Source organism: Elgaria multicarinata, chromosome 11, assembly GCF_023053635.1.
Source record: "Elgaria multicarinata webbii isolate HBS135686 ecotype San Diego chromosome 11, rElgMul1.1.pri, whole genome shotgun sequence".
Classification (NCBI taxonomy): domain Eukaryota; kingdom Metazoa; phylum Chordata; class Lepidosauria; order Squamata; family Anguidae; genus Elgaria; species Elgaria multicarinata.
Window position 1 is genome coordinate 39837891 of NC_086181.1, and position 22286 is coordinate 39860176.

Genomic DNA, 22286 nt, shown 5'->3' on the forward strand with positions numbered 1-22286 from the left:
GCTGCTCCTAGCCCTGCACTTCGACCACTACGCCACGCTGGCTCCCAGCATGCTAGTGTCCTCCAAAGGGAGAGGCCATTAGCATCTGACTCTCTGAGGCTGTTCACAAAACACGGCAACTGAGACTCAGGGGTTGAGCGTGGTTTGTTTTGAATCGTGCGTTAGCGTGTTGTCCGAGAAGCCCTAGAAGTGAGCTGGTGCTTGGGGCATAGCTTTCTATTCTCGTGTACTGCACATGGAACCCTGCTAAGCCCCTTGTGTTGCAACAAGCCCAATAACCCAGTGCTTGAGAGTCACTGTTTTACCAGTACACCAACACTCCGTGAAAACCTCATGATGTCTAATATCCAAGGACAGCAGTATTCTGGAACTGAGTTCGCAATCTCAAACCTGCCCCAAATATCTATCTCAATGAAGCAGGCTCCAAAATGTCCCTGGGATATACAGCTCCCTTCCCAGTCGCTTAGACTTCTGGCATCCCAGCAACTCATGTCTCAAGCATCCAAGCGCTCCATTTTTATAACTCTGCTGTTTTCCTTATTCTCAAATCTAGTGTCCAAACCTTGACCATCACCTACATTCGATGCTAAGCTTAACCACACTGAACAACCCAACAACGAGCCATGAGTTCTCAAGAGAAAATAACCCACAGTGCATGGGTAACAAGCCACCCTGGCTGTATTCAGACAACACAGTAACCTATGGTTCAACAACCCATGGTTCAAAAGAACACGCGCTCAACCACTGAAGTGTGGATTGCCATGCTGTGTGAACAGCCTCTCTCTCTCTCTCTCCTGCCTGCTCTGTGTTGACAGTCAATCGCATCAAGGAACAGCACAAAGTCTCCGTCCGCATCCCACCCGACAACGAGAAGAGCAACCTGATTCGGATCGAGGGGGACCCACAAGGGGTTCAGCTGGCTCGCAAGGAGCTGCTGGAAATGGCCGCTCGCATGGTAAGGGGACGCCAAGCCTCTTGGCACCACCCTCCTCCCTGCTTCCTTTCCCAAGCTGGGACTGGGATAAAAGGAGGACCGAGGAAGGAACCGTGAGGAAGTAGCTGCGATGGAAACGGAGGGCAACGGGAGATCTCATTCCAGCCCTCTCAAAGCATCCTAGCATGTGGGACGAAAGGCAGAAGGCTGATAGCTCCAAGGCAGAGAATCCTAAAGGTATCCTAAAGGTTGCAGGTTCAATCACCGGGCAGCAGGTGCTCAGGTTTCTACTGCAGTGGGCAACACTCAGCTGTGTATATTATTTATTGTTTTACACTGTTCTGATTTTGTCTGTACACCGCCCTGAGATCCTAGTGAGATAGGGCGGGATGCAAATGTTTAAATAAATTAATTAATTAAATAGATAGATAATGGACCAATGGATTGACTTGTTAGAAGGCAGCGCCTGTGTGCCTGAGAGAGGGGAGACTGCAGATTTAAGGGAAATGGGGGTTGAGTTTTATTTATTTATTTTATTTAGAGCATTTTTATCCCGCACCTCAGCCAAAAAGGCCCTCAGAGCGGCTTACAATTGATCAGTAAAGAAGACAGTCCCTGCCCTCAGGCTTACATCCTATCTCTCCTCTCTCATCTCACACTATTGCCCCGCTCGTGCTCTTCGCTCCTCTGATGCCATGTTTCTCACCTGCCCAAGGGTCACTACTTCCCTTGCTCGGCTTCGTCCATTTTCTTCTGCTGCCCCTTATGCCTGGAACGCTCTACCAGAACATTTGAGAACTACAAGTTCAACCGCAGCTTTTAAAGCTCAGCTAAAAACTTTTCTTTTTCCTAAAGCTTTTAAAACTTGATTTTGTTCTGACTTTATACTGTTTTGTTCTGACTTTACCCTACCCAGTGCCTGTTTACCCTACCCTGTGCCTGTTTGCTTTCTCTTCCCCTCCTTATTGTTTTATTATAGTTTTATTAGAATGTAAGCCTATGCGGCAGGGTCTTGCTATTTACTGTTTTACTCTGTACAGCACCATGTACATTGATGGTGCTATGTAAATAAATAATAATAATAATAATAATAATAATAATAAAAAAAGACATGACACACAAGGAAAAGGGGAGGGAAGAGGGAGAAAATAATGGTCCCGCTGCATTGCGCTGGCTCCCACCCTGTTTGCCTGCTGATGAGCACAGTGGGTGGAGGGATCATCTGGGGCAGGGCAGAGATGCCGCTGATGGTTGTGGGCCTCTCTCCCCTAGGAAAACGAACGCACAAAGGACCTGATAATTGAGCAGCGCTTTCACCGGACCATCATTGGGCAGAAAGGCGAGAAAATCAAGGAGATCCGTGACAAGTTCCCAGAGGTAGGAGCAAAGAGTTGCGTCGAAGCACGTTTTGTTGAGGTTTTGTCCGGCGATAACCTGCCGCACCCGTCGATGCTGTAGAGATAAAGACTTGGTTTGCACGTAATGACAGGACTTCTTCTCCAACCTTGGGTTGTCATGAATGTTCCAGCGTGCTGCTACGGGCAGCTAAACAGTCCCGGGTGCTCTGGTTCCAACTCCGTTCCCTCAGCGGAGAGACAAACCTGAGTTCCGATGCCTCGCTAAACAACCCAGGGATAGAGAGCCCCTGCGTTATTTCGGCACTCTTGCTGACGGGAGGAGCCAAGCAGGAGTGATCAAACAATGTGGACTAGCATGCTGCCTCGTTAGTTAAAAATCCAGGGTTTTAGAAAGCCTTGGGTGGTGGTTCTGTACAATCCAGGCCAATGTAAATGTTTAGCAGGTTCTCAGCCTGAAGTGTCTATTTTTGTAGCAGTGGAGACCCTATAATCCGGGCTAAAATTCAGCCTTGCTGCCTGTGAGTAGTTCTTAACTGAATTACAATCTCTTCTGGGCAAGGATACTGCATCTATTGCATGACTGTCATGCAAATTATTGTGTGCTGGAAGTAGAATCTATCATCCAGAGAATCTCAGCCTTTTAAACTAATTTAAAACGTGTTTCTAGCCCTTAAGAATACAAAGCAATTTGAAAGTGTCTGGGCAACGCCTGGTCGAACTATCAAATGATCAGAAATCTCTCCCTGCGTAGGGAATAAAGAATAAAAAGTACAAGGCAAGCAGGGAGAGGCAAATTTTGTTCGATCTGTTATAATTTCCAAAGCTCAGACCTTAACATGGCTCTTCTGTTTAAATGAAAGGTTATCAAGGGGCACATCTACACCAAGCAGGATATTCCACTATGAAAGCGGTATAGAAAAGGCAGGAGCCCCACGACTGCTTTATAGCGGGATTGAAGTGCACTGTTGGGGCCCATTGACACATACCATATACCGCTTTCATACCGCTTTCAGAGGGTTCTATCCTGCTTGGTGTAGATGTGTCAATGGCCCCCAAGAGTTGTCAGTGCGCTTCAGTACCGCTATAAAGCAGCAGCGTGGCTCCTGCCTTTTGTATACCGCTTTCATAGCGGAAGATCCTGCTTGGTGTAGATGAGCCCAGGGAGTCCACCTTGAGGTTCTGCTCGTTGATTCCCTGCTCCAACCTACAGGTCATCATCAACTTCCCTGACCCCTCACAGAAGAGTGACATCGTGCAGTTGCGTGGTCCCAAAAACGAGGTGGAGAAGTGTGCCAAGTACCTCCAGAAAGTCATTGCAGAGCTGGTGAGTTCCACCTGGCGAGGCTTCCAGATGGGGGCGTTGTGAGGCCTGGCTCCGTGGGGCCCTGGCCCGGAATCTCTTCCTTAAGGCCCCGGATCTCTTCCACAGAGCCCTGAGTGTCCATTGATGCCCATGGAAGGTTATTTCCTTGTTTTGATCGCCATGCAAGGGGGCAGTTTTCAAGGAGGTTTGCAGCTGAGGAAGGAAGGGGTTTACTTTTCCCATCCCACATGCTGGAACACCTCCACACACCCTAAAAAGCCTTCCCTCTTTCTGAGAAAGGTAGGGTTTCTCTCCCCCACTCATTGACTTAGGTTGATCTGGGCCAGCATGCAAATTAACTGAAGAATTAATTTTATTTGAGGTAAAACCAGGATCATCAACCAGGAGGATCATGGGTCTGGAAACAAAGCCCTATAAGGAAACAAAGCCCTATAAGACTGAAAGAACTGGGCATGTTTAGCCTGGAGAAGAGAAGGCTGAGGGGAGACATGATAGCACTTCAAATACTTAAAAGGTTGTCACACAGAGGAGGGCCAGGATCTCTTCTCGATCCTCCCAGAGTGCAGGACACGGAATAATGGGCTCAAGTTACAGGAAGCCAGATTGCGGCTGGACATCAGGAAAAACTTCCTGACTGTTAGAGCAGTGCAACAATGGAATCAGTTACCTAGGGAGGTTGTGGGCTCTCCCACACTAGAGGCCTTCAAGAGGCAGCTGGACAACCATCTGTCAGGGATGCTTTAGGGTGGATTCCTGCATTGAGCAGAGGGTTGATGGCCTTGTAGACCCCTTCCAACTCTGCTATTCTATGATTCTATGATTTGAATGAGACATTAATTGGATGGCTCTGTTCCTTGTGAGAGCCAGTGTGGTGTAGTGGCTAAAGTGTTGGACTGGGAATTGAGAGATCCGGGTTCTCGTCTCCACTCGCCCCTGGAAAACCACTGGGTGACTTTGGGCCAGTCACACACTCTCAGCCCATCCTACCTCACAGGGTTGTTGTTGTGAGGATAACATGGAGAGGAGGAGGAAGAGGAGGGTTATGTATGCTGCCTTTGGTTCCTTGGAGGAAAAAAGGTGGGATATAAGTGCAATAATAAATAAATACCCAAATAAAATAAATCCTTCTAATTCTAAATTTGCATATCTAGGTATGAATAAGCATATGTGGATTTGTGTCCTATGGGCCTGAATCTGGAAGCAGGATCTAGTGACACCCCTGCTTCGAGATGAGCACGGCTTCCTTTTGTTCCTCCTTCTCAATTGTAGTGTGATGTGTGCTGCAAGGCCAGTGTGGTGTAGTGGTTAGAGCGTTGGACTGGGACTCAGGAGATCTGGGTTCTAGTCCCCATTCAGCCATGGAAGCTCGCTGGGTGACTTTGGGCCAGTCGCTGACTCTCAGCCTAGCCTACCTCACAGGCTTGTTGTTGTGAGGATAAAGCGGAGGAGGATCACCTTGGGTTCCATGGAGGGGAAAAAGCAGGATATAAATGTAATAAATAAATAGGGGGTCAAATGCCATTGCGTTTAGCAGGGACGCACCTTCCCTTACCCAAGAGTTGGGCCGTGAAGTGTAGCAGCAACCGGGAGGCAGGAAGTGAGGGGTGTCTTGGTCTTCATCACACCCAACGTCTACTGAAGTGCTGCTGCTTAGGCAGGTGTGATTCCTGGGTCCGGATACAGAAGCTTTGGAATGGCTCAGGCCACTGGTGGGAGTGGTGGCAGAGGGATGGTTTGAGTTGGCCACCAGGTGAAGGATCCAGAGGATGAAAGGAGATGCAGAACTGGATTCCAGCAACCCCATGATACTAGGCCTGGGCAAGCTGCTGCTGCTGCTGCTGCTGCTGCTATTATTATTATTATTATTATTATTATTATTATTATTATTATTATTATTATTTGTATCCTGCCTTTTGCCCAGAACTGGGCCTCAAGGCGGCCAAGATGGGACCGCTGAGCTAGAGAGGTCGGTCGCTGCCTCATGTGTCATAGCTTACGTCGAACACTGTGTCACAACCTCCCAACCCGGCACGGCTGAGTTGGTTTACAACAGGCTAGGAGAGCGGCAAAATGGAACCTTGCTATATTAACTTCATAATTTATGGGTTTTTCTCCCGTCTGTGTCATAGATCGAAAACAGTTTCTCCATCCCGGTTCCGATCTTCAAGCAGTTCCACAAGAACATTATCGGCAAAGGAGGCACCAACATCAAAAAGGTAAAGGGGAGAAGACCCTCCACCCTGGACATTGTGGGGTTAGGTGGGGTTTTTTTTTTTGGGGGGGGGGGTCTCTACACCAGCCTTCCTCCCAACATACTGTCCCCAGGATGGGTTGTACTACAAATCCCATCAGCCCCAGCCCACCTGTGTGCCTGCTGGCTGGGTTGATGGGAATTGTAGTCCCAAAACAGAGGGCAGCCGCTGCACGTACCCAGCGAGAACAAATGCTAAACAGGACAGCGCTGCTGCACAGGAACTGAATAAGAGCCAAGGCAGTGGGGTGAAAGGACTGATATATACTACATGATCAGGAAAGAAATTATAACAAGATTGAGACAAACAACATCATATAACTTACAATATCAGTTTACAGGACTCTGGATTTTACACCTGTTTCACTGCCTTTTCCTCAGCGCCACGCTATAATTACGCCACTCATAAGCTTGTGCCGTGGGAGAAAAGGTGAGGCCGTTCTTAAATTGTTCCTCTGCCCCAAAACAATCTTTGATTGTCCTCCAAGGCAGCTGCTCAAAAAACTCACCAGCCCTGAAGCTTTCTGAAAACTTGCCTGGGATTTGAGTCGATCCGTCCTGGAGGACAATCAAAGATGTTTTGGGGCAGAGGAACAATTTTAAGACTTGCCTCACCTTTTCTCCCAAGGCAGGAGCTTACTGTGTTTTTGTAACTTTACTCTGTCGTGTATGTATGTATACTGATGTTATATGTCTCAATCTTGTTATAATTTCTTTCATGCTCACATATTATATCAGTCCTTTTACCCCGTTGTCTTGGCTGTTAAGATTTTGTGCAGAGGTGTGCTATTTAGCATTTGTTCTAGCTGCGAATTGCAGTTCAAGACATCTACCACGCCAGGGAAGGAAGTAGTATACTAAACGATGTAGGCCCAAGCCACCTAGGAGTTGGCAAGTCAAATCCAGCATATATTCCCTTAGAGCTAAAACACACTAGGGAGCCACTGCAAATTCTGCACCTGTGGTCCAGGTTGGGATCCCAAGCAGCTGCCCCCCGCCAGGCCCAAGGGCAATCCATCACCGTCCCCTTCCTCCCAGCTTCCGAACCATCTCCGAGGGCTGCTCTTTGTAGAGTTCGTGACAGTAGCCTAGCCTTGAGGGTCCGGGGTTTGATGTTGTCTCTTCACAATAGATTCGAGAGGAAACCAATACCAAGATTGACCTCCCCACAGAAAACAGCAACTCGGAGGTGATCCTGATAACCGGGAAGAAGGCCAACTGCGAAGGTGCCCGGGACCGCATTCTGGCCATCCAGAGGGAGCTGGTGGGTGTGTGAAACAGTTTCCTCCTTTTTAGTCTTCCAAGGTCCTCCAGAAACAGCTGGATGTATTCCCAGTCTGTAGCATGCCTGCCCTTGATGAATATTTGGTAATGATTGATCCGTGAACGTAGTTACACCCGCACCATGAGTTGGCCACTGGCTTATTGTTCAAAGTTCTGATATTTCAACCCCTAAACAGCCAGGGACCTAAGTATCCAAACCACAGTTCTCCCACACTGAACCTGTCCTTCAGATATGATCTTCTTTGCAGGATCTTTTCTGGGTGCCTCATCTTCTGGAGGTTAGGTGGGCAGCTACCAGGGACAGGGCCTTTTCTGTGGTGATCCCCAGTGATGTAGATTTTCCAAAGAATTTTCCATTGCCCAAACTGATGGAGTTTTGATACAGCATGTTCGTTTGTCAGTTTTGTTTACTAAATATATGCCATGTTTAACTTTACATGCTGTGAAAAGGGATTTTTTTCCCCCTTGTTTTTTCCCCAAATTGCTGAAAGCAATTGAAACTGAAATACTTGATTGGGGAAAATGCAGTCAGTCAAGTGCACTTAGCGTGGTTTCTGTGTTACATTCAAAGCTTTGCTTGGCAGTTATTTTTATCTGAATACTTGTAAATATATGCCCTGATTTAGACGTCAGGTTCCTGGCTTAATTAAACCTAGAATATGCATTGGGCCCGCATGTTGACCGTTCCGTCATCTTCTCTCTTTGTATGTTGGTTTGGGTACTTTAGTCTTATTGGTTTACAGGTCAACTCTCCTTTATATCCCAAACTCTGATTATCGTCTGGATCATTAAACCAGAGCTCCTTGTTTCAGACATTTAAGAACTCCTGTTTAAACAGAACAAGACTAAAGGGTTGAAATCAGCATGCGAAACAGAAGGCATAGTCCTGTTGATCATTCCCGGCTTAATAAACTAGGATTTATTAACCCAGGAATGTTATGTCGGGAAGAAAAGACACAGGACCCTATACTTAACTTCAGACGTTAAGAAGAAGAATTAATTCAGCAGCAGCTATTTTTAGTATTCCTGAAGAGGTATGTGCTTAAATAGGTGAGCCTTGTAAGCAGACGGAAGGAGGGGGGAGCAAGCAACTTGGAATGTTTGGAATGTTGGAGCTCTCCTGTTTTCCAGTCTGATAGAAGCTGATTTATATACCCCTAATCTGAGAGAGATGTTCTGGTAGTAAATTCACCCTTCTTAAGGAAGAAAAAAAAGTATTTGAAACGGACTTGTTTGGATAAGAAGGGGGGAAGTGAAACGGGACTTTGACGAAACGTAAACATAATCCATGCTGTATATTAGAAAGAAAAAAACCCCGGGAAAGGCTGCTTGGCAAAGAGCACACCCTTCTAATCATAATTTGGCCCGTCTGGAGAAAGTGCCTGCCAGAAAAGAGTCACAATCTTCGGGTAGCGATTCAGCTTCAGGCTCAGACGAGTCGGTGAAGATGGCGGAAGGTTCTGGCAAGGCGCCAGCTTCTTCTGTTACAATGGATGAACTTAAAAAGCTGATTCTGGAAACCAAGGCTGCACTCAGCAAGCAGATCGCTGATAATGAAAAGAATGCAGAGGCACGGATGGGGGCGCTAGCGAACAGGCTGGCTGATAATGAGAAAGAGCTAAAGAAGGTTGGGGTTGAAGTTAAAGCTCTTGCAAAAAAACAGGATGTATTTGAAAAATGTTCTGAGGCAAAGTTAAATGCTCAAGATTCACAGCTGATTCAGCTTCAGGATGAGCTTCGACGTTGTAACATTCGCATCAAGCAATTTGCTGAAGAACCAGGAGAAGATTTGAGGAAAGTTGTATTGAAGTGGTTCAACGACATGATGCCTGATGCGGATATAAAGGACAGCGACTTGGAAAGAATCCACAGAGTGGGAGGAGTAAAGTACAAGGGATCATCTAGAGATTTGCTTGTGAAATTTGGCAGTTATTATAAGAAGGAGTTAGTAATGAAGAAGCTGAGAGCTATGGCTATGATTAAATATAAAGGCAAAGCAGTGCTAGTTTTCAACGATCTTTGTCAGCAAACACTCCAATGGAGGCGCAGCATCAAGCCAATAACTGAAATATTAATAAAAAATGTAGTGAGATATGCTTGGGGTTACCCGGTTTTTTTAAAGTTCTCCCATGCTGGGAATGATTATAGAGTAACCTCTCTGGAGCAAGGAAGGGAGCTGCTGAAGAGATTGGGGTTAATGAAGAATGGAAGTGTTGGAGCTGGGGAAGAGAATGGAGCAATGGCAGGAGCATCTGGGATGGGGTAAAGAGAAATGTTATGAGATAATTAATATGATAATTAATTAAATACAGAGATCGGGTCGTCATGGCGGGGCACCGCCTCCCCCCTCTCCCCTAATTGGGTGGCCGGAGTAATAGACTCGCGGGGATATGGGGAGGGGGAAAGTAGGGGGTGGGAGAGGGGGAGGGGGGTTATTAGGGAGGGAGGGAGGGAGACGATGGGGGGGTTAGGGTTTATTGTTATATTTGTTGTTGTATTTGTTTATGAGGTAGGAGGGGGGGAGTATTATGTGTGGAATTTGTGTTTTTATGTAAGTAATTTTGAATTACTGAGCACGAGGGATCGGAAGAGATTTCAAAAGGGTGATTATGGATAAAAAGATAAAAGTATCAACACTCAATGTTAAAGGTTTGGGGGCAGTCGTGAAAAGGAAGAGAATAGAACAATTATTTAATAAAGAGGGATCAGATATTATAATGGTCCAAGAAACACATCAAGGCTCCGAGAATTCGAATATGATAAAATTAAGGTGGCTAGCCTATTATGAAAAGTCATTAGGGACATCTAAAAAAAATGGAGTGGCCACCTTGATTTCAAAAAAAAGTGGGTTCGTATTAGAAGAAGTAAAAAAGGACGATAAAGGCAGATATCTTATGTTAAAAGGTAAAATTGAGGGAAAGGTTTATACTTTGATTAATGTTTATGCCCCAAATGAGAGGCATAGAGAGTTTTTTATAAAGTTGTTTAAAGAAATAGAAGAATTTAAGGAAGGATATGCTATATTAGCTGGGGATTTTAATATGGTTATGGATAATAAACGAGACAGGTCAAATCCCACTAAGGTTGAAAAGAGGAATAATATGACTATACTGAATAAATTGGTAAAAGAAAATGGTTATCTAGATTCGTGGCGTTTACTTAATGGGAATAGGCCTGGGTTCTCATATTTCTCCCCAGTTCATTATACATACTCCAGGATAGATTATATATTTGTTTCAAAAGATTTTGCAACGAAGATTTGTAAGATGGAAATAGGGGTAATAAAAGTAACTGATCATGCCTTGTTAAGTTTAGAATTTACAGTTAAGAAAGATTATAAAGAGGCATATAGATGGAAGTTGAATACAAAGATACTGAAATATAATAAAGTAGTAGAGAAAATTCAGAAGGAACTGTCGGAGTCATGGGAAATAAACGAAAAAGGAGGAACAGCTGGGTCAGTCATTTGGGACACCATGAAGGCCGTAGTAAGAGGAATCTGTATTAGAGAAACCTGTACTTTAAAAAGACAACAACGGGTAGAGCAGGATAAGTTAGAGATAGAAATTAAAAATTTGGAGGAAAGATATTGGAGAGTTAAAGACAAATATAAATTAGTGGAAATACAAGCTAAGAAGAAACAATTAGAAAATTTAAATATAGAGGAGGTTCAAAAGAATTTATTGTATATGAAGAGGGAATATTTTGAAAATAGCAATAAGAACTCGAGGTTGCTCGCCAAGCTCACACAAAAAGAAAAAGGAAGGAATGGGATAGAAACGTTGAAAGATAGCCGAGGGAATTATTGTCATGCAATGAAAGCCAAAATAAAAAATTTTCAGGAATTTTATCAGGAATTGTATAAGGGTAAAGAAATTCAACAAGAAAAGGTGGAGGAGTATATTGGAAGGTTTATAAAGAAGGGAATAAAATTAGAATATAAGGAGTTAATGGAGTCTGTAATAACTCAAAGAGAAATTGAAGAGGTTATTGATAAGTTAAAAGTTGGTAAATCACCGGGAGCAGATGGATTGGGTCCAGAATACTATAAGGTCTTCAAAGATTACTTGGTTCCAAAATTAATGGAACTTTATAATAGGATATTATTAGGAGAGAAGATACCTGAATCATGGGAACATTCAGTGATAATTCTGATCCCAAAACCATACAAAGATTTGACTAATCCCGATTCTTATAGACCTATTTCTTTAATAAATCAGGATGCCAAAATTTTTACATCTATTATGGCTAAACGGCTAAATAAATTCTTGGCAGAATATATAGGAGCAGATCAATGTGGGTTTGTGGTAGGAAGGCATATGCATAATTTAGTGGGTAGAGTTTTAAATGTAATAAATGTAATAAAAAAAGCAAATATTAAGGCAGGTATTATGGCATTGGATATTTTTAAAGCATTTGATTGTGTGAGCTGGCAGGCACTAAAGAGTATTATAGATAAACTGGGATTTGGAAATAAATTTAAAAATGTAATAGAACAGTTATATTCCCAAAATACGGCGGTAGTGGTGGTAAATGACGGACTTACTGAAAAGATACGACTAGCCAGAGGAACAAGACAAGGATGTCCGCTCTCGCCGGTCCTGTTTGTAATGGTTATGGAAGTTTTGGCGAAGGCACTAAGGGAGGATGAAGAGTTAGAAGGAATTGGAGAGGTAAGGGAAATAAAGTTAAACATGTTTGCGGATGATACTTTATTGACCATTAAGAATCCATTAAGAAAATTAGAAAGAGTTAAATATCAGTTGAGGGAATTTGAGAAAATTACAGGGTTAAAAATAAATTGGTCTAAATCAGAGATGATGCTATTTAACTATACTAAGAAGGAAGAAAAGGATTTGGCACTTAAGGGAATGGAAGTGAAAGTCAAGGACGAGATTAAATACTTAGGAATTAAAATTACCAAAAATTTAGAAAATTTAGAAAGGGAAAATTTAACGAAGTTAAAGAAGGAGGTATTAGAGAAATTGGAGAAATATAAAAGATTAAATTTATCTTGGTTTGGGAGAATAGCTTTGATAAAAATGAAGATATTAGCTAAAATTAATTTTGTATTTAGGATGTTACCTATAAAAATATCAGAAACCGAGATAAAAAGTTGGCAAAATATTATTAATAAATATTGTAATGGAGAAAAGAGAGCAAGAGTGAATAAAAATAATTGGTACCTAAGCCAAAAAAAGGGCGGAATGGGTCTCCCAAACATAAAATTATATTACGTAGCAAATAGATTAAGACATGTTGTAGAAGCAATTATGGGAGTAGGAGATTTATATTGGATGGAAGAAAAAAACATAAGTAAGGTAGAGATGAATTTGGAGAATGTTTTTTTTAAAGATGGAGGAAGAAAGTGGGTTGGAAGTATAGATAATCCACTCCTGAGGACTCAATGGGAAATTTGGAGTAAATTTAAAGGGAAGCTGCTTCCTTAGCACCGATAATAATGTTAAAGAATTTCCCAGAGGATCTAAAGGGTAGATTGTGTAAAATATTAAAAGAAAAAAATAAAATAAAATTAAAGGATTGGTTAAGTGATATTAAAACAAGAGAGGATATGGAAAATTTGTTAAAGGAGAAGAAGCTATCGTGGTTAGAATATGGTCAATTAGAACAATGGAATAAAAAGTGGATTAAGGATAATAGAAAGTGTAGAAAGATGACGAGGTTTGAAGAATTAGTAGTAAGTAAGGAGAAAGGAAAAGGAGATAGTATAGTCTCAAAAGGATTAATGAGTGAAATATATAAAATATTGTTAGAGAAGGAGTTTAGAGAGAATACAGAGAAAATGGTTTGGGAATCAGATTTGAAGATACAGATAGGGCGACAGAGCTGGGAGGGACTATGGAAACAAAGAGTGTTGAGAAGTTTATCAGTAAGAATAAAGGAGAACTATTTTAAAATTTTATGGAGGTGGTACCTAACCCCGGTTAGATTGAATAAGATAAGTGATCAACATTCAGCAAATTGTTGGAGAGGTTGTGGGGAAAAAGGAACGTATTTACATATGTGGTGGCAATGCAAATATGTACAAAGATTATGGAAGATGGTGTTTTCAGAAATTGAAGAAATAGTGGGAATGAAAATAGAACAAACACCAAAAATAGCATTGCTGTCACTATTTGAAGAGATAAAGTGTGGAAAAGGAACTATAGAGCTGATATCGAGTTTGTTGGTAGCAGCACGGTTGATGGTAGCTAGGAACTGGAAGATCCAAGGGGAATATTCTATTGAAGAATGGTATAAAGAAGTATGGGATATAGCCATCAATGATAAATTGACATGTAACATTAAGTGGAGAAAAGGCATAACTAAAATAATTGAGTTCGAAGGAATTTGGAAACAGTTCCTAGTGTTTGTGTTTACTAAGGGAAGTGGGAAACCACCAGCAGAAGAAACGATTAGATTTTGGACTCAAGAATGATCCCGAGGTGGGGGGGTGCACTTTTATGTTAAGAGCGAAGATGTTATAGTTTGATAAGGTATATGTAATAGCTTTTGATATTGTACTCAACATTTATTCAAGATGTATGTAACAGATGTTTGATGTTATTTTTTTTTTGCTTATTGTGTTGTTTTAGTTATATTTGGTAATGTTTATCTATGTTTATATAGTGTTGAAAATGAATAAAAATTATAAAAAAAAAAATAGGTGAGCCTTCGAAGGATTGTCACCTGAAAGTAAATCACAATGTAAATTTGGATTTGATTAACCTTGTCATCCATTCCCTTATTCTGTCACTAATTCTGCATTCCCTAATTCTGTTGCTAAATTAATTTTATGAAACATCCCTTCATTCTCTTACTAAATTAATTTTATGAAACGATACGTTTCTAAATGGTTCAAACGTCTTCCACCCCACATCACTGCTCGTGCCCAAATCTTGTTCCGCTGGCCTCTTCTTCACTCTCATAGTGCCAGCCCAAGTCTGCCTTGTTCTCGTAAGTTTCATACGCGTGGGTGCCCCCTTTTTAACTTGATTGCTTACTGTTCATAGATTTTTAGTCCCTGGCTCCTGCGGTTTGCTGATCTTGCTTTATTTTATTTTCATTATGTGACCTGTTGGCTACCTTGTGGTTTGCATGGAAGGCAGGATATAAAATATTGTTATAATACAAACGGATTAGATGTTTCAGAATTGCTTAAGAAGCAAGTGCAATTTATCTTCCGCCCTTGAACCTGGAGAGAGGATTTTGTAGCCCTTGTTGTCTTGCGTTTCTCTTTTTCTCTCTTTCCCTCCCTCCCAGGCTAACATTAAAGAGGTGGACGTGTCTATACCAGCCAAGCTGCATAATTCACTGATCGGGGCCAAGGGGCGGCTGGTGCGCTCCATCATGGAAGAGTGTGGAGGGGTGCACATCCACTTTCCTTCCGAAGGCTCGGGCAGTGACAAGGTCACCATCCGCGGGCCCGGAGAAGAGGTGGAGAAAGCAAAACGGCAGCTGTTGCAGCTCGCCGAAGAGAAGGTACCAGCTCATGTGAAACAGGCAAACCTCTTTCTATGGCGGCAAGAGGCCAGGCAAAGTTATTCTCCCAACCTATTCTTTCATACTTTTATTGTACTTTGCCAAGGCAGAAAGGCTCTGAGATCCAGCTCCATTTGCTTTCATGCATTTCTAGTTTTACCAGGGCATGGGTGGACTCTAGATTTTGGAGTTCTGTTTTAAAGTGCCCTGCTGGATGAGACCAAGGGTCCATCTAGTCCAGCACTCTGTTTGCACGGTGGCCAACCAGCTGTCGGCCAGAGACTAACAAAGCAGGACATAAGTGCAACAGCACCCTCATACCCATGTTCCCCAACAACTGGTGCATATAGGCTTACTGCCTTGGATACTGGAGGTAGCACATAACCATCAGGGCTAGTAGCCATTGTGAGCCTTCTCGAGGAATTTATCCAACCCCCTTTTAAAGCCATCCAAATTGGTGGCCGTGACCACATCTTGTGGTAGTGAACTCCTTAATTGAACTACACGCTTTGCAGCATGCCTGCCTCCCAATTAAATAGAAAATTTCAATTGAAAAAAATAAACCAAACTTAAATAAAAATCAAACAGATAGGATGCAACTCCTTTGCTCAGGGAACTGCACTGGCTGCCTATTTGCTACCGGGCCAAGTTTAGGGTTCTGGTACTAGTGTACAAAGCCCTAAACAACTTGGGACAGGGATACCTGAGAGAGCGCTTTCTCCCTTAACAACCTGCCCAATCACGGAGGTCATCAGAAGGTATGCTCCTGGTGGTTCCACATGGACCTATGGACCAATTGGAGGCCACCAGGAGAAGAGCCTTCAGCGTGGTGGCCCCCTTTCTGTGGAACTCCCTGCCCCTGGAGGTCAGGCAGGCACCAACGCTGTGTTGTTTCCAGCACCTCCTGAAAACAGTTTTCTCCCAGGAAGCGTCCTTTGACTGACAGGCGAGGTTTTTAATTGGCATTCTGTGTTTTCTATTATAATGTTTTTTTTTAATTTTTTGTATCATTTATTGTTTTATGTTTACCACTCCGGAATCTGTTTCAAGTATGAAGTGATATACAAATTTTGTAAATCTATAAACAAGAGAGGTTGTTTTGGGCGATATAGATGCCCAACATCCCAGTCAGATCCCCGTCAAACCTGTTTTGGGAAAAACGCCTTGACTGCCTCAGCAACTTGTCTACCAGTTAGAAGGCAGGAGCATTTATTTGTACAATCCGGCAGGAAACCTAAGCTTGGACAACTGAGCCATCTTTGAACCATTCCTTCTGGGTGGCCCTTCGACTTTTGACCTTTGCCCCCATCTTTGCCGTCCTTCTCCTTCCAGCAAATCAACAACCACTCGGAGGAGCTGCACGCCAAGCCAGAGTATCACAAGTTTCTGATCGGCCGGGGAGGCGCGAACATCCGCAAAGTGAGGGACCGCACCGGAGCGCGTATCATCTTCCCAACTCCGGAAGACAAGGACCAGGAGCTCATCACCATCGTGGGGAAGGAGGAAGCGGTGCGGCAGGCCCAGCACGAGCTGGAGAACCTCATCCGGAACCTGGTATGGCCGTCTGAATAGTGGGGGAAGGCACGTGTAGGGGCCGATTAGAGTCGCCATGGCTTATTCCTTAGTTATTATTTTTAATATCCTGCCTCCCTTCAACATCTTTGTTGGAAGAGTCATCCTTATTTGGGTCTTGGTCAAGCATGACCCTCTCCCTTTGCCGTCTTGCCACTGGAGTCTTCTTGAAAGAACTCAAAAGCTTCCAAAACTCCTGAGTCCTAGGAGAAGACGAATTCCACAAAGCCAAATAGCGGCACTTCCATGGATCATGCTCAATTCTGAGAGGGGTGGCGGGACTTGAAATTCTGTGGCGTGGAAGCTGAGGCTACCCTGGTTGGGAAGGATAGCCTTGTTCCACTGTAAAAACAAACAAAAAAGGAACCTCCATTGCAAATCCTTCATTTTCCTACAGTCTAGGGGGGAAAGTATTTAAGCCGGGGATGTTCCAAAACAGTACCTGATGTTGGTGGGATCCTTCTCTGCCCCTTATGTTAATTCCTGGATCTAACACTTAGGCCTGAACAGGAACCGTTTCCTGCAAGGTCCAGTCCTAGGATACCCTCTGTCCACTGTAGAAAAGGAAACTTCAGGGATAAGTCCGACAGATTTGTGCTTAATTCTGAGGAGGAGAACTTGGACATTCTGTGGCTTGAGAGCTGTGGCCCGTTTTCTCCCCCTCTGTCTTCCTGCCCAGGATAACGTCATTGAAGATTCAATGACAGTGGAGCCCAAATACCACCGCCATTTTGTGGCCCGCCGGGGGCACGTGCTGCGGGAGATCGCCGAAGAGTACGGCGGGGTCACGGTGAGCTTCCCCCGCACCGGTGTCCAGAGTGACCGTGTGACGCTCAAGGGGGCGAAAGACTGCGTGGACGCTGCCAAGCGACGCATCCTGGAGATCATCGGGGACCTGGTAGGGGGCGCTCTGCAGGGTGTTTGGATGCTGGAGGGCTTGGAAGTACCTTGTCCTTCTCTGATGGGTCACTGTGCGGTTTTCAAGATCAATACTAGAAAACGATACCCCACGACATACCATATTTTAATAACAATTAAAAAAAGAGCCTTAGGACTGTCACAGTACCACTGCTCCGACGTGATTCATGTACGTTGGTCTTGTCCTAGAAAATGTCTCTCCTGGGGGCAGGGGAGCAATTATATATAATGGAGTTAATAACATGATATCCCCTTCAGCGATGTAGTTTTTACTGGGAAATAACTGACAGCCTCAAAACGAGAGAACACCAAGTCTTAATGTTGAGTTGATTAATAGCAGCAAAAATCCCGTGGCATTGAAACAGCATCCAGTAGAAATATCTCTTCCGTTTGAGAATTGGCAACAATGTGGTGGTGGTGGTGGGAATCGCAGAAATAATGAAATTAGCAGCCTGGTCTGAGTGCGGCAGGGTGAGAAGGATCACATAGCATTGAAGAATGCTGGTTACCATTAGTTAATACTGGCCCCATTCAGAAGACACCTTAAACCATGACTTTAACCACGGTGGTTAAGCCAAAAAGACGGGCTGTGTTCAGAAGACACGTTAAACCATGACTTTAACCACGGTGAATAAGGTTTTTTGCCTTATTCCCCATGGTGAAAGCCGTGGTTTAAGGTATCTTCTGAACACAGCCCGTCTTTCTGGCTTTACTACCGTCGTTAAAGCCATGGTTTAAGGTGTCTTCTGAACATAGCCCGTCTTTCTGGCTTAACTACCATGGGTAAAGCTATGGTTTAAGATGTCTTCTGAACACAGCCCATCTTTCTGGCTTAACTACTGTGGTTAAAGCTATGGTTTAAGGTGTCTTCAGAACACAGCCCATCTTTCTGGCTTTACTACCGTCGTTAAAGCCATGGTTTAAGATGTCTTCTGAACATAGCCCGTCTTTCTGGCTTAACTACCATGGGTAAAGCTATGGTTTAAGATGTCTTCTGAACATAGCCCATCTTTCTGGCTTAACTACTGTGGTTAAAGCCATGGTTTAAGGTGTCTTCAGAACACAGCCCATCTTTCTGGCTTAACTACCGTGGTTAAAGCCATGGTTTAAGGTGTCTTCTTAACACAGCCCATCTTTTTGGCTTAACTACAGTGGTTAAAGCCGTGGTTTAAGGTGTCTTCTGAACAGGGCCACTAAATGCTGATAAAACCTAGATAGATACAGGAATATAGGGTTTGTGTTTTTGCTTCATTTTTTTCCTCTCCTATGGGTTATCTGTTTGGGAGATACATGTGGGATCAGCAGTCATAGCTGCAAAGCTGGAACGCAGCGCTGTGCATCTGAAGAATTCCACGTTGGATCCCAGTTAAAAGGAACAGCTTTCAGATGATGGGAAAGATATCCTGGAAAGCCACGGCCACTCAGAAAAGACCAGCCTTCCCCCCCCAGCCTGGCGCCCTTCAGATACATTGGGCTACAACTCACATGACCCCCAGTATTCTGGGGATGGTTGGAGTTGCAGTCCTATACATCCGGAGGGCATCGGGTTGGGGAAAGGCTGCAACAGAGAAGACCAGGCCAAGAGGCCCAATGGCCTGACTTCACGGGAGGCAGCTTCTTATAAAAGTTTGCGTGTCGCAACCGAAATAATAAAAAAGATTTGTAAAGCAGAAGTTCCTTTGGTGCCTTGAGACTAGGCCTGTGGTACGGGCAGAGCCGCTCCCCCAAAAGTCTGATTCTGATGCTGCCGTTCCTCGCCTGCTTTCCAAGATGTTCTAAGACAGCCTTCGTCAACCTGGGGCGCTCCAGCTGTGTTGGACTGCATCTCCCAGAATGCCCCAGCCAGCTGGGGCATTCTGGGAGTTGTAGTCCAACACAGCTGGAGCGCCCCAGGTTGAGGAAGGCTGTTCTAAGAGCATAAGAAGGGCTCTGCTGGATCAGACCGAGGGTTCAAACACTCGTTCACACAGTGGCCAAGCAGCTGTCGGTCAGGGACCAACAAAGCAGGAGGCGGTGCGACAGCACCCTCCCGCCCATGTTCCCCAGCAACTGGTGCACGTTTAGTGGCGATGTCTCCTGCCGTGCCAGCAACCATAGCCTGTGCCCCATCTCGTTCCTCCCCAGCCCCATGTGCGCAGAAAATACACACAGGCACCAATCCGCACTTTGCTTCCTTTCTCTCACCAGGAGGCCCAAGTGGTTCTGGAATGCGTCATCCCGCAACGCTTCCACCGTATTGTCATGGGAGCCAAAGGTTACAAGGTGCAACAGATCACTCGGGACCATGATGTACTTATCAAGTTCCCGGAGCGAGATGACAATTCAGGTATATATGTATATGTATGTATAAATTTAGGGGGTGCTGTGAGATGTCTGTGTGTGTGAAATGGCTAGTGGTCCCAGGCTTAAGCTGCAGTTGGATTTCATACAGTGAGCTGGATGTTAGGGGTGTGCATGGACCCCCCGCTCCGCCCCGCGGGCCGATCTGCGCCGCCCATAGTCCACTCCTCTTCGCCGCGGAGCTCCAGCTCCTAATCGGAGCTCCGCAGTGGAGGGGAGTGGCGCCAGGTAAGGCCCCCTCCCTCCTCTCCCTTACCTGCAGAGACCAAGGGGGAGGGGGGCCTTACCTGCATCCGTCCGCAGTCCCTCGGCTTTTTCAATTGAGCCCGTGGCTCAACCAGGAGGTCTGGGCCGCAGGTGCGGCCTAGACTTCCTGGTTGAGCCACGGGCTCAATTGAAGAAGCCGAGGGACTGCGGACGGATGCAGGTAAGGGAGGGGGGGGTTACCGGGCCCTGCCGCTGTTGCCGCATGGGCGACAGCGGCAGGGCCCGGTAAACCCCACTTACCTTTCTGGCAGAGCTCCGGATCGAGGCGAAGGATCCGCCTTCACCTCGATCCTCTTCGCAACGCTCCGCGGACCCCCCAATCCTCTTCACCTCCGCCTTAAGGGTAGGCGAAGCCCCTCGCTCCGCTCCTGCTTCTCCGGTTCGAGGAGAAGCGGAGCGCATCCCTACTGGATATTTTTTCAGCATCTCTTTATTGATTGCTTTTTATATCCCCCCCCTTCCTCACAAAGAGCCCAGGTTGGCAAAGAAACTACATAAACCACAGCACACCCCTCAAGCAGCATTAAAATCGTGTCTCTAAATTTGCAAGCACATAAACGAATAGAATGAAAGCATCAATGCAATCGGTCAAAGAAGAAAGCACTTGCCTATGCCCCAGAAGCCTGCACAAGCAAATAGATCTTTAACTGGTGTCTAAACGACGACAACATGAGGACAGCCGGATCTCTATTGGCAGTGAGTTCCATATCCTGGAAGGGGGGGTGCCACTACTGAAAAGGCCCTGCTCCGTGATGTAGCCCTGCATGCCACATTCTTCAGGGGCATCATGTGCAAAGCCTCCCTGACTGGGCTTTTCAGTGTTGGGAAGGGCAAGCCCTATGAGGAGAGACTGAAAGAACTGGGCATGTTTAGCCCAGAGAAGAGAAGACTGAGGGGAGACATGATAGCACTCTTCAAATACTTGAATGGTTGTCACACAGAGGAGGGCCAGGATCTCTTCTCGATCCTCCCAGAGTGCAGGTCATGGAATAACGGGCTCAAGTTAAGGAAAGCCAGATTCCAGCTGGACATCAGGAAAAACTTCCTGACTGTTAGAGCAGTACGACAATGGAATCAGTTGCCTAGGGAGGTTTTGGGCTCTCCCACACTAGAGGCAGCTGGACAGCCATCTGTCGGGTATGCTTTGAGGTGGATTCCTGCGTGGAGCAGGGGGTTGGACTCGATGGGCTTAGAGGCCCCTTCCAGCTCAACTATTCTACGATGCTATGAATTTCTTCATGATGTTGCTTCCATCACCAGGTTCAGAAGCACCGTCTCAGGAAAACGGCGATGTGAGCCCCGAACCGGACCCCGCCCCCCGCAAATGTGACATCATCTTCATCTCCGGGCGCAAGGAGAAGTGTGAGGGGGCCCGGGCAGCTCTGCTGGTAGGAATCCCCCCCTTCTATACTGGGGTGCAGGGCAGCCTTCTAATGGCTTAGTCAGATCCACCTGTACACCACGACGTACCAGCCTTAGGTTAGATGGTTCTCCAGCTCTTTAGTTGCGCATGCGTAATTGCGGGAGAGTGAATGCAGATCGGGACTGGCGGCGTCCGACCGTTTTCTCGGATGTCCAGCCCGTGCCAGCTCCATTGGCAGTGTTGAATTCGGACCTAGGCGCTGCTGCACCTGTTGAATTTGGCTGATGCTGATGGGTGGGAATTTAGATTCAATTCGTTTCGATAAGAATTTACCAAAACTCACGACATACTTGAGATTGCTGAATCTCAATGAGAAGGATCTTGGAATTGTTGTAGATCACAAGCTGAATATGAGCCAACAGTGCGATAGGGCTGCAAGAAAGGCCAATGCTATTTTGGGCTGCATTAATAGAAGTATAGCTTCCAAATCACGGGAGGTCCTGGTTCCTCTCTATTCGGCCCTGTTTAGGCCTCATCTAGAGTATTGCGTCCAGTTCTGGGCTCCACAATTCAAGAAGGACGCAGACAAGCTGGAGCGTGTTCAGAGGAGGGCAACCAGGATGATCAGGGGTCTGGAAACAAAGCCCTATGAAGAGAGACTGAAAGAACTGGGCATGTCTAGCCTGGAGAAGAGAAGATTGAGGGGAGACATGACAGCCCTCTTCAAATACTTAAAAGGTTGTCACACAGAGGAGGGCCAGGATCTCTTCTCGATCCTCCCAAAGTGCAGGACACGGAATAATGGGCTCAAGTTAAAGGAAGCCAGATTCCGGCTGGACGTCAGGAAAAACTTCCTGATTGTTAGAGCAGTACGACAATGGAACCAGTTACCTAGGGAGGTTGTGGGCTCTCCCACACTAGAGGCCTTCAAGAGGCAGCTAGACAGCCATCTGTCAGGGATGCTTTAGGGTGGATTCCTGCATTGAGCAGGGGGTTGGACTTGATGGCCTTATAGGCCCCTTCCAATTCTACTATTCTATGATTCTATGATTTAAATTTAGATATAATAATTATTTATTTATTTATTTATTTGTTATCCGCTTCTCCCTCTGGATCGAGGCAGTGTACAGCACAAATAACACCATAAAATACATAAAACTAATTCAAATCTTTAAAACATCTGAGGAAGCGAA

General features: G+C 45.1%; 1 protein-coding gene across 3 annotated transcripts in view; it reads left to right on the forward strand.

Moving 5' to 3' along the window:
- The window catches only part of LOC134406902 (vigilin-like), a 72488-nt gene that overhangs the window by 37602 nt on the left and 12600 nt on the right, over window positions 1-22286 (forward strand). For all 3 annotated transcript variants that reach the window (XR_010025991.1, XM_063138555.1, XM_063138556.1), the window contains exons 12-21: window positions 816-955; window positions 2207-2311; window positions 3503-3616; window positions 5746-5832; window positions 7000-7131; window positions 14415-14633; window positions 15966-16187; window positions 16885-17103; window positions 19311-19449; window positions 20991-21118. Coding sequence is in view for 2 of the 3 variants with exons in the window: in XM_063138555.1 (XP_062994625.1) it covers window positions 816-955; window positions 2207-2311; window positions 3503-3616; window positions 5746-5832; window positions 7000-7131; window positions 14415-14633; window positions 15966-16187; window positions 16885-17103; window positions 19311-19449; window positions 20991-21118 (1505 nt within the window). In the remaining variant the exon portion in view is untranslated. The remainder of the gene's footprint in view (window positions 1-815; window positions 956-2206; window positions 2312-3502; window positions 3617-5745; window positions 5833-6999; window positions 7132-14414; window positions 14634-15965; window positions 16188-16884; window positions 17104-19310; window positions 19450-20990; window positions 21119-22286) is intronic.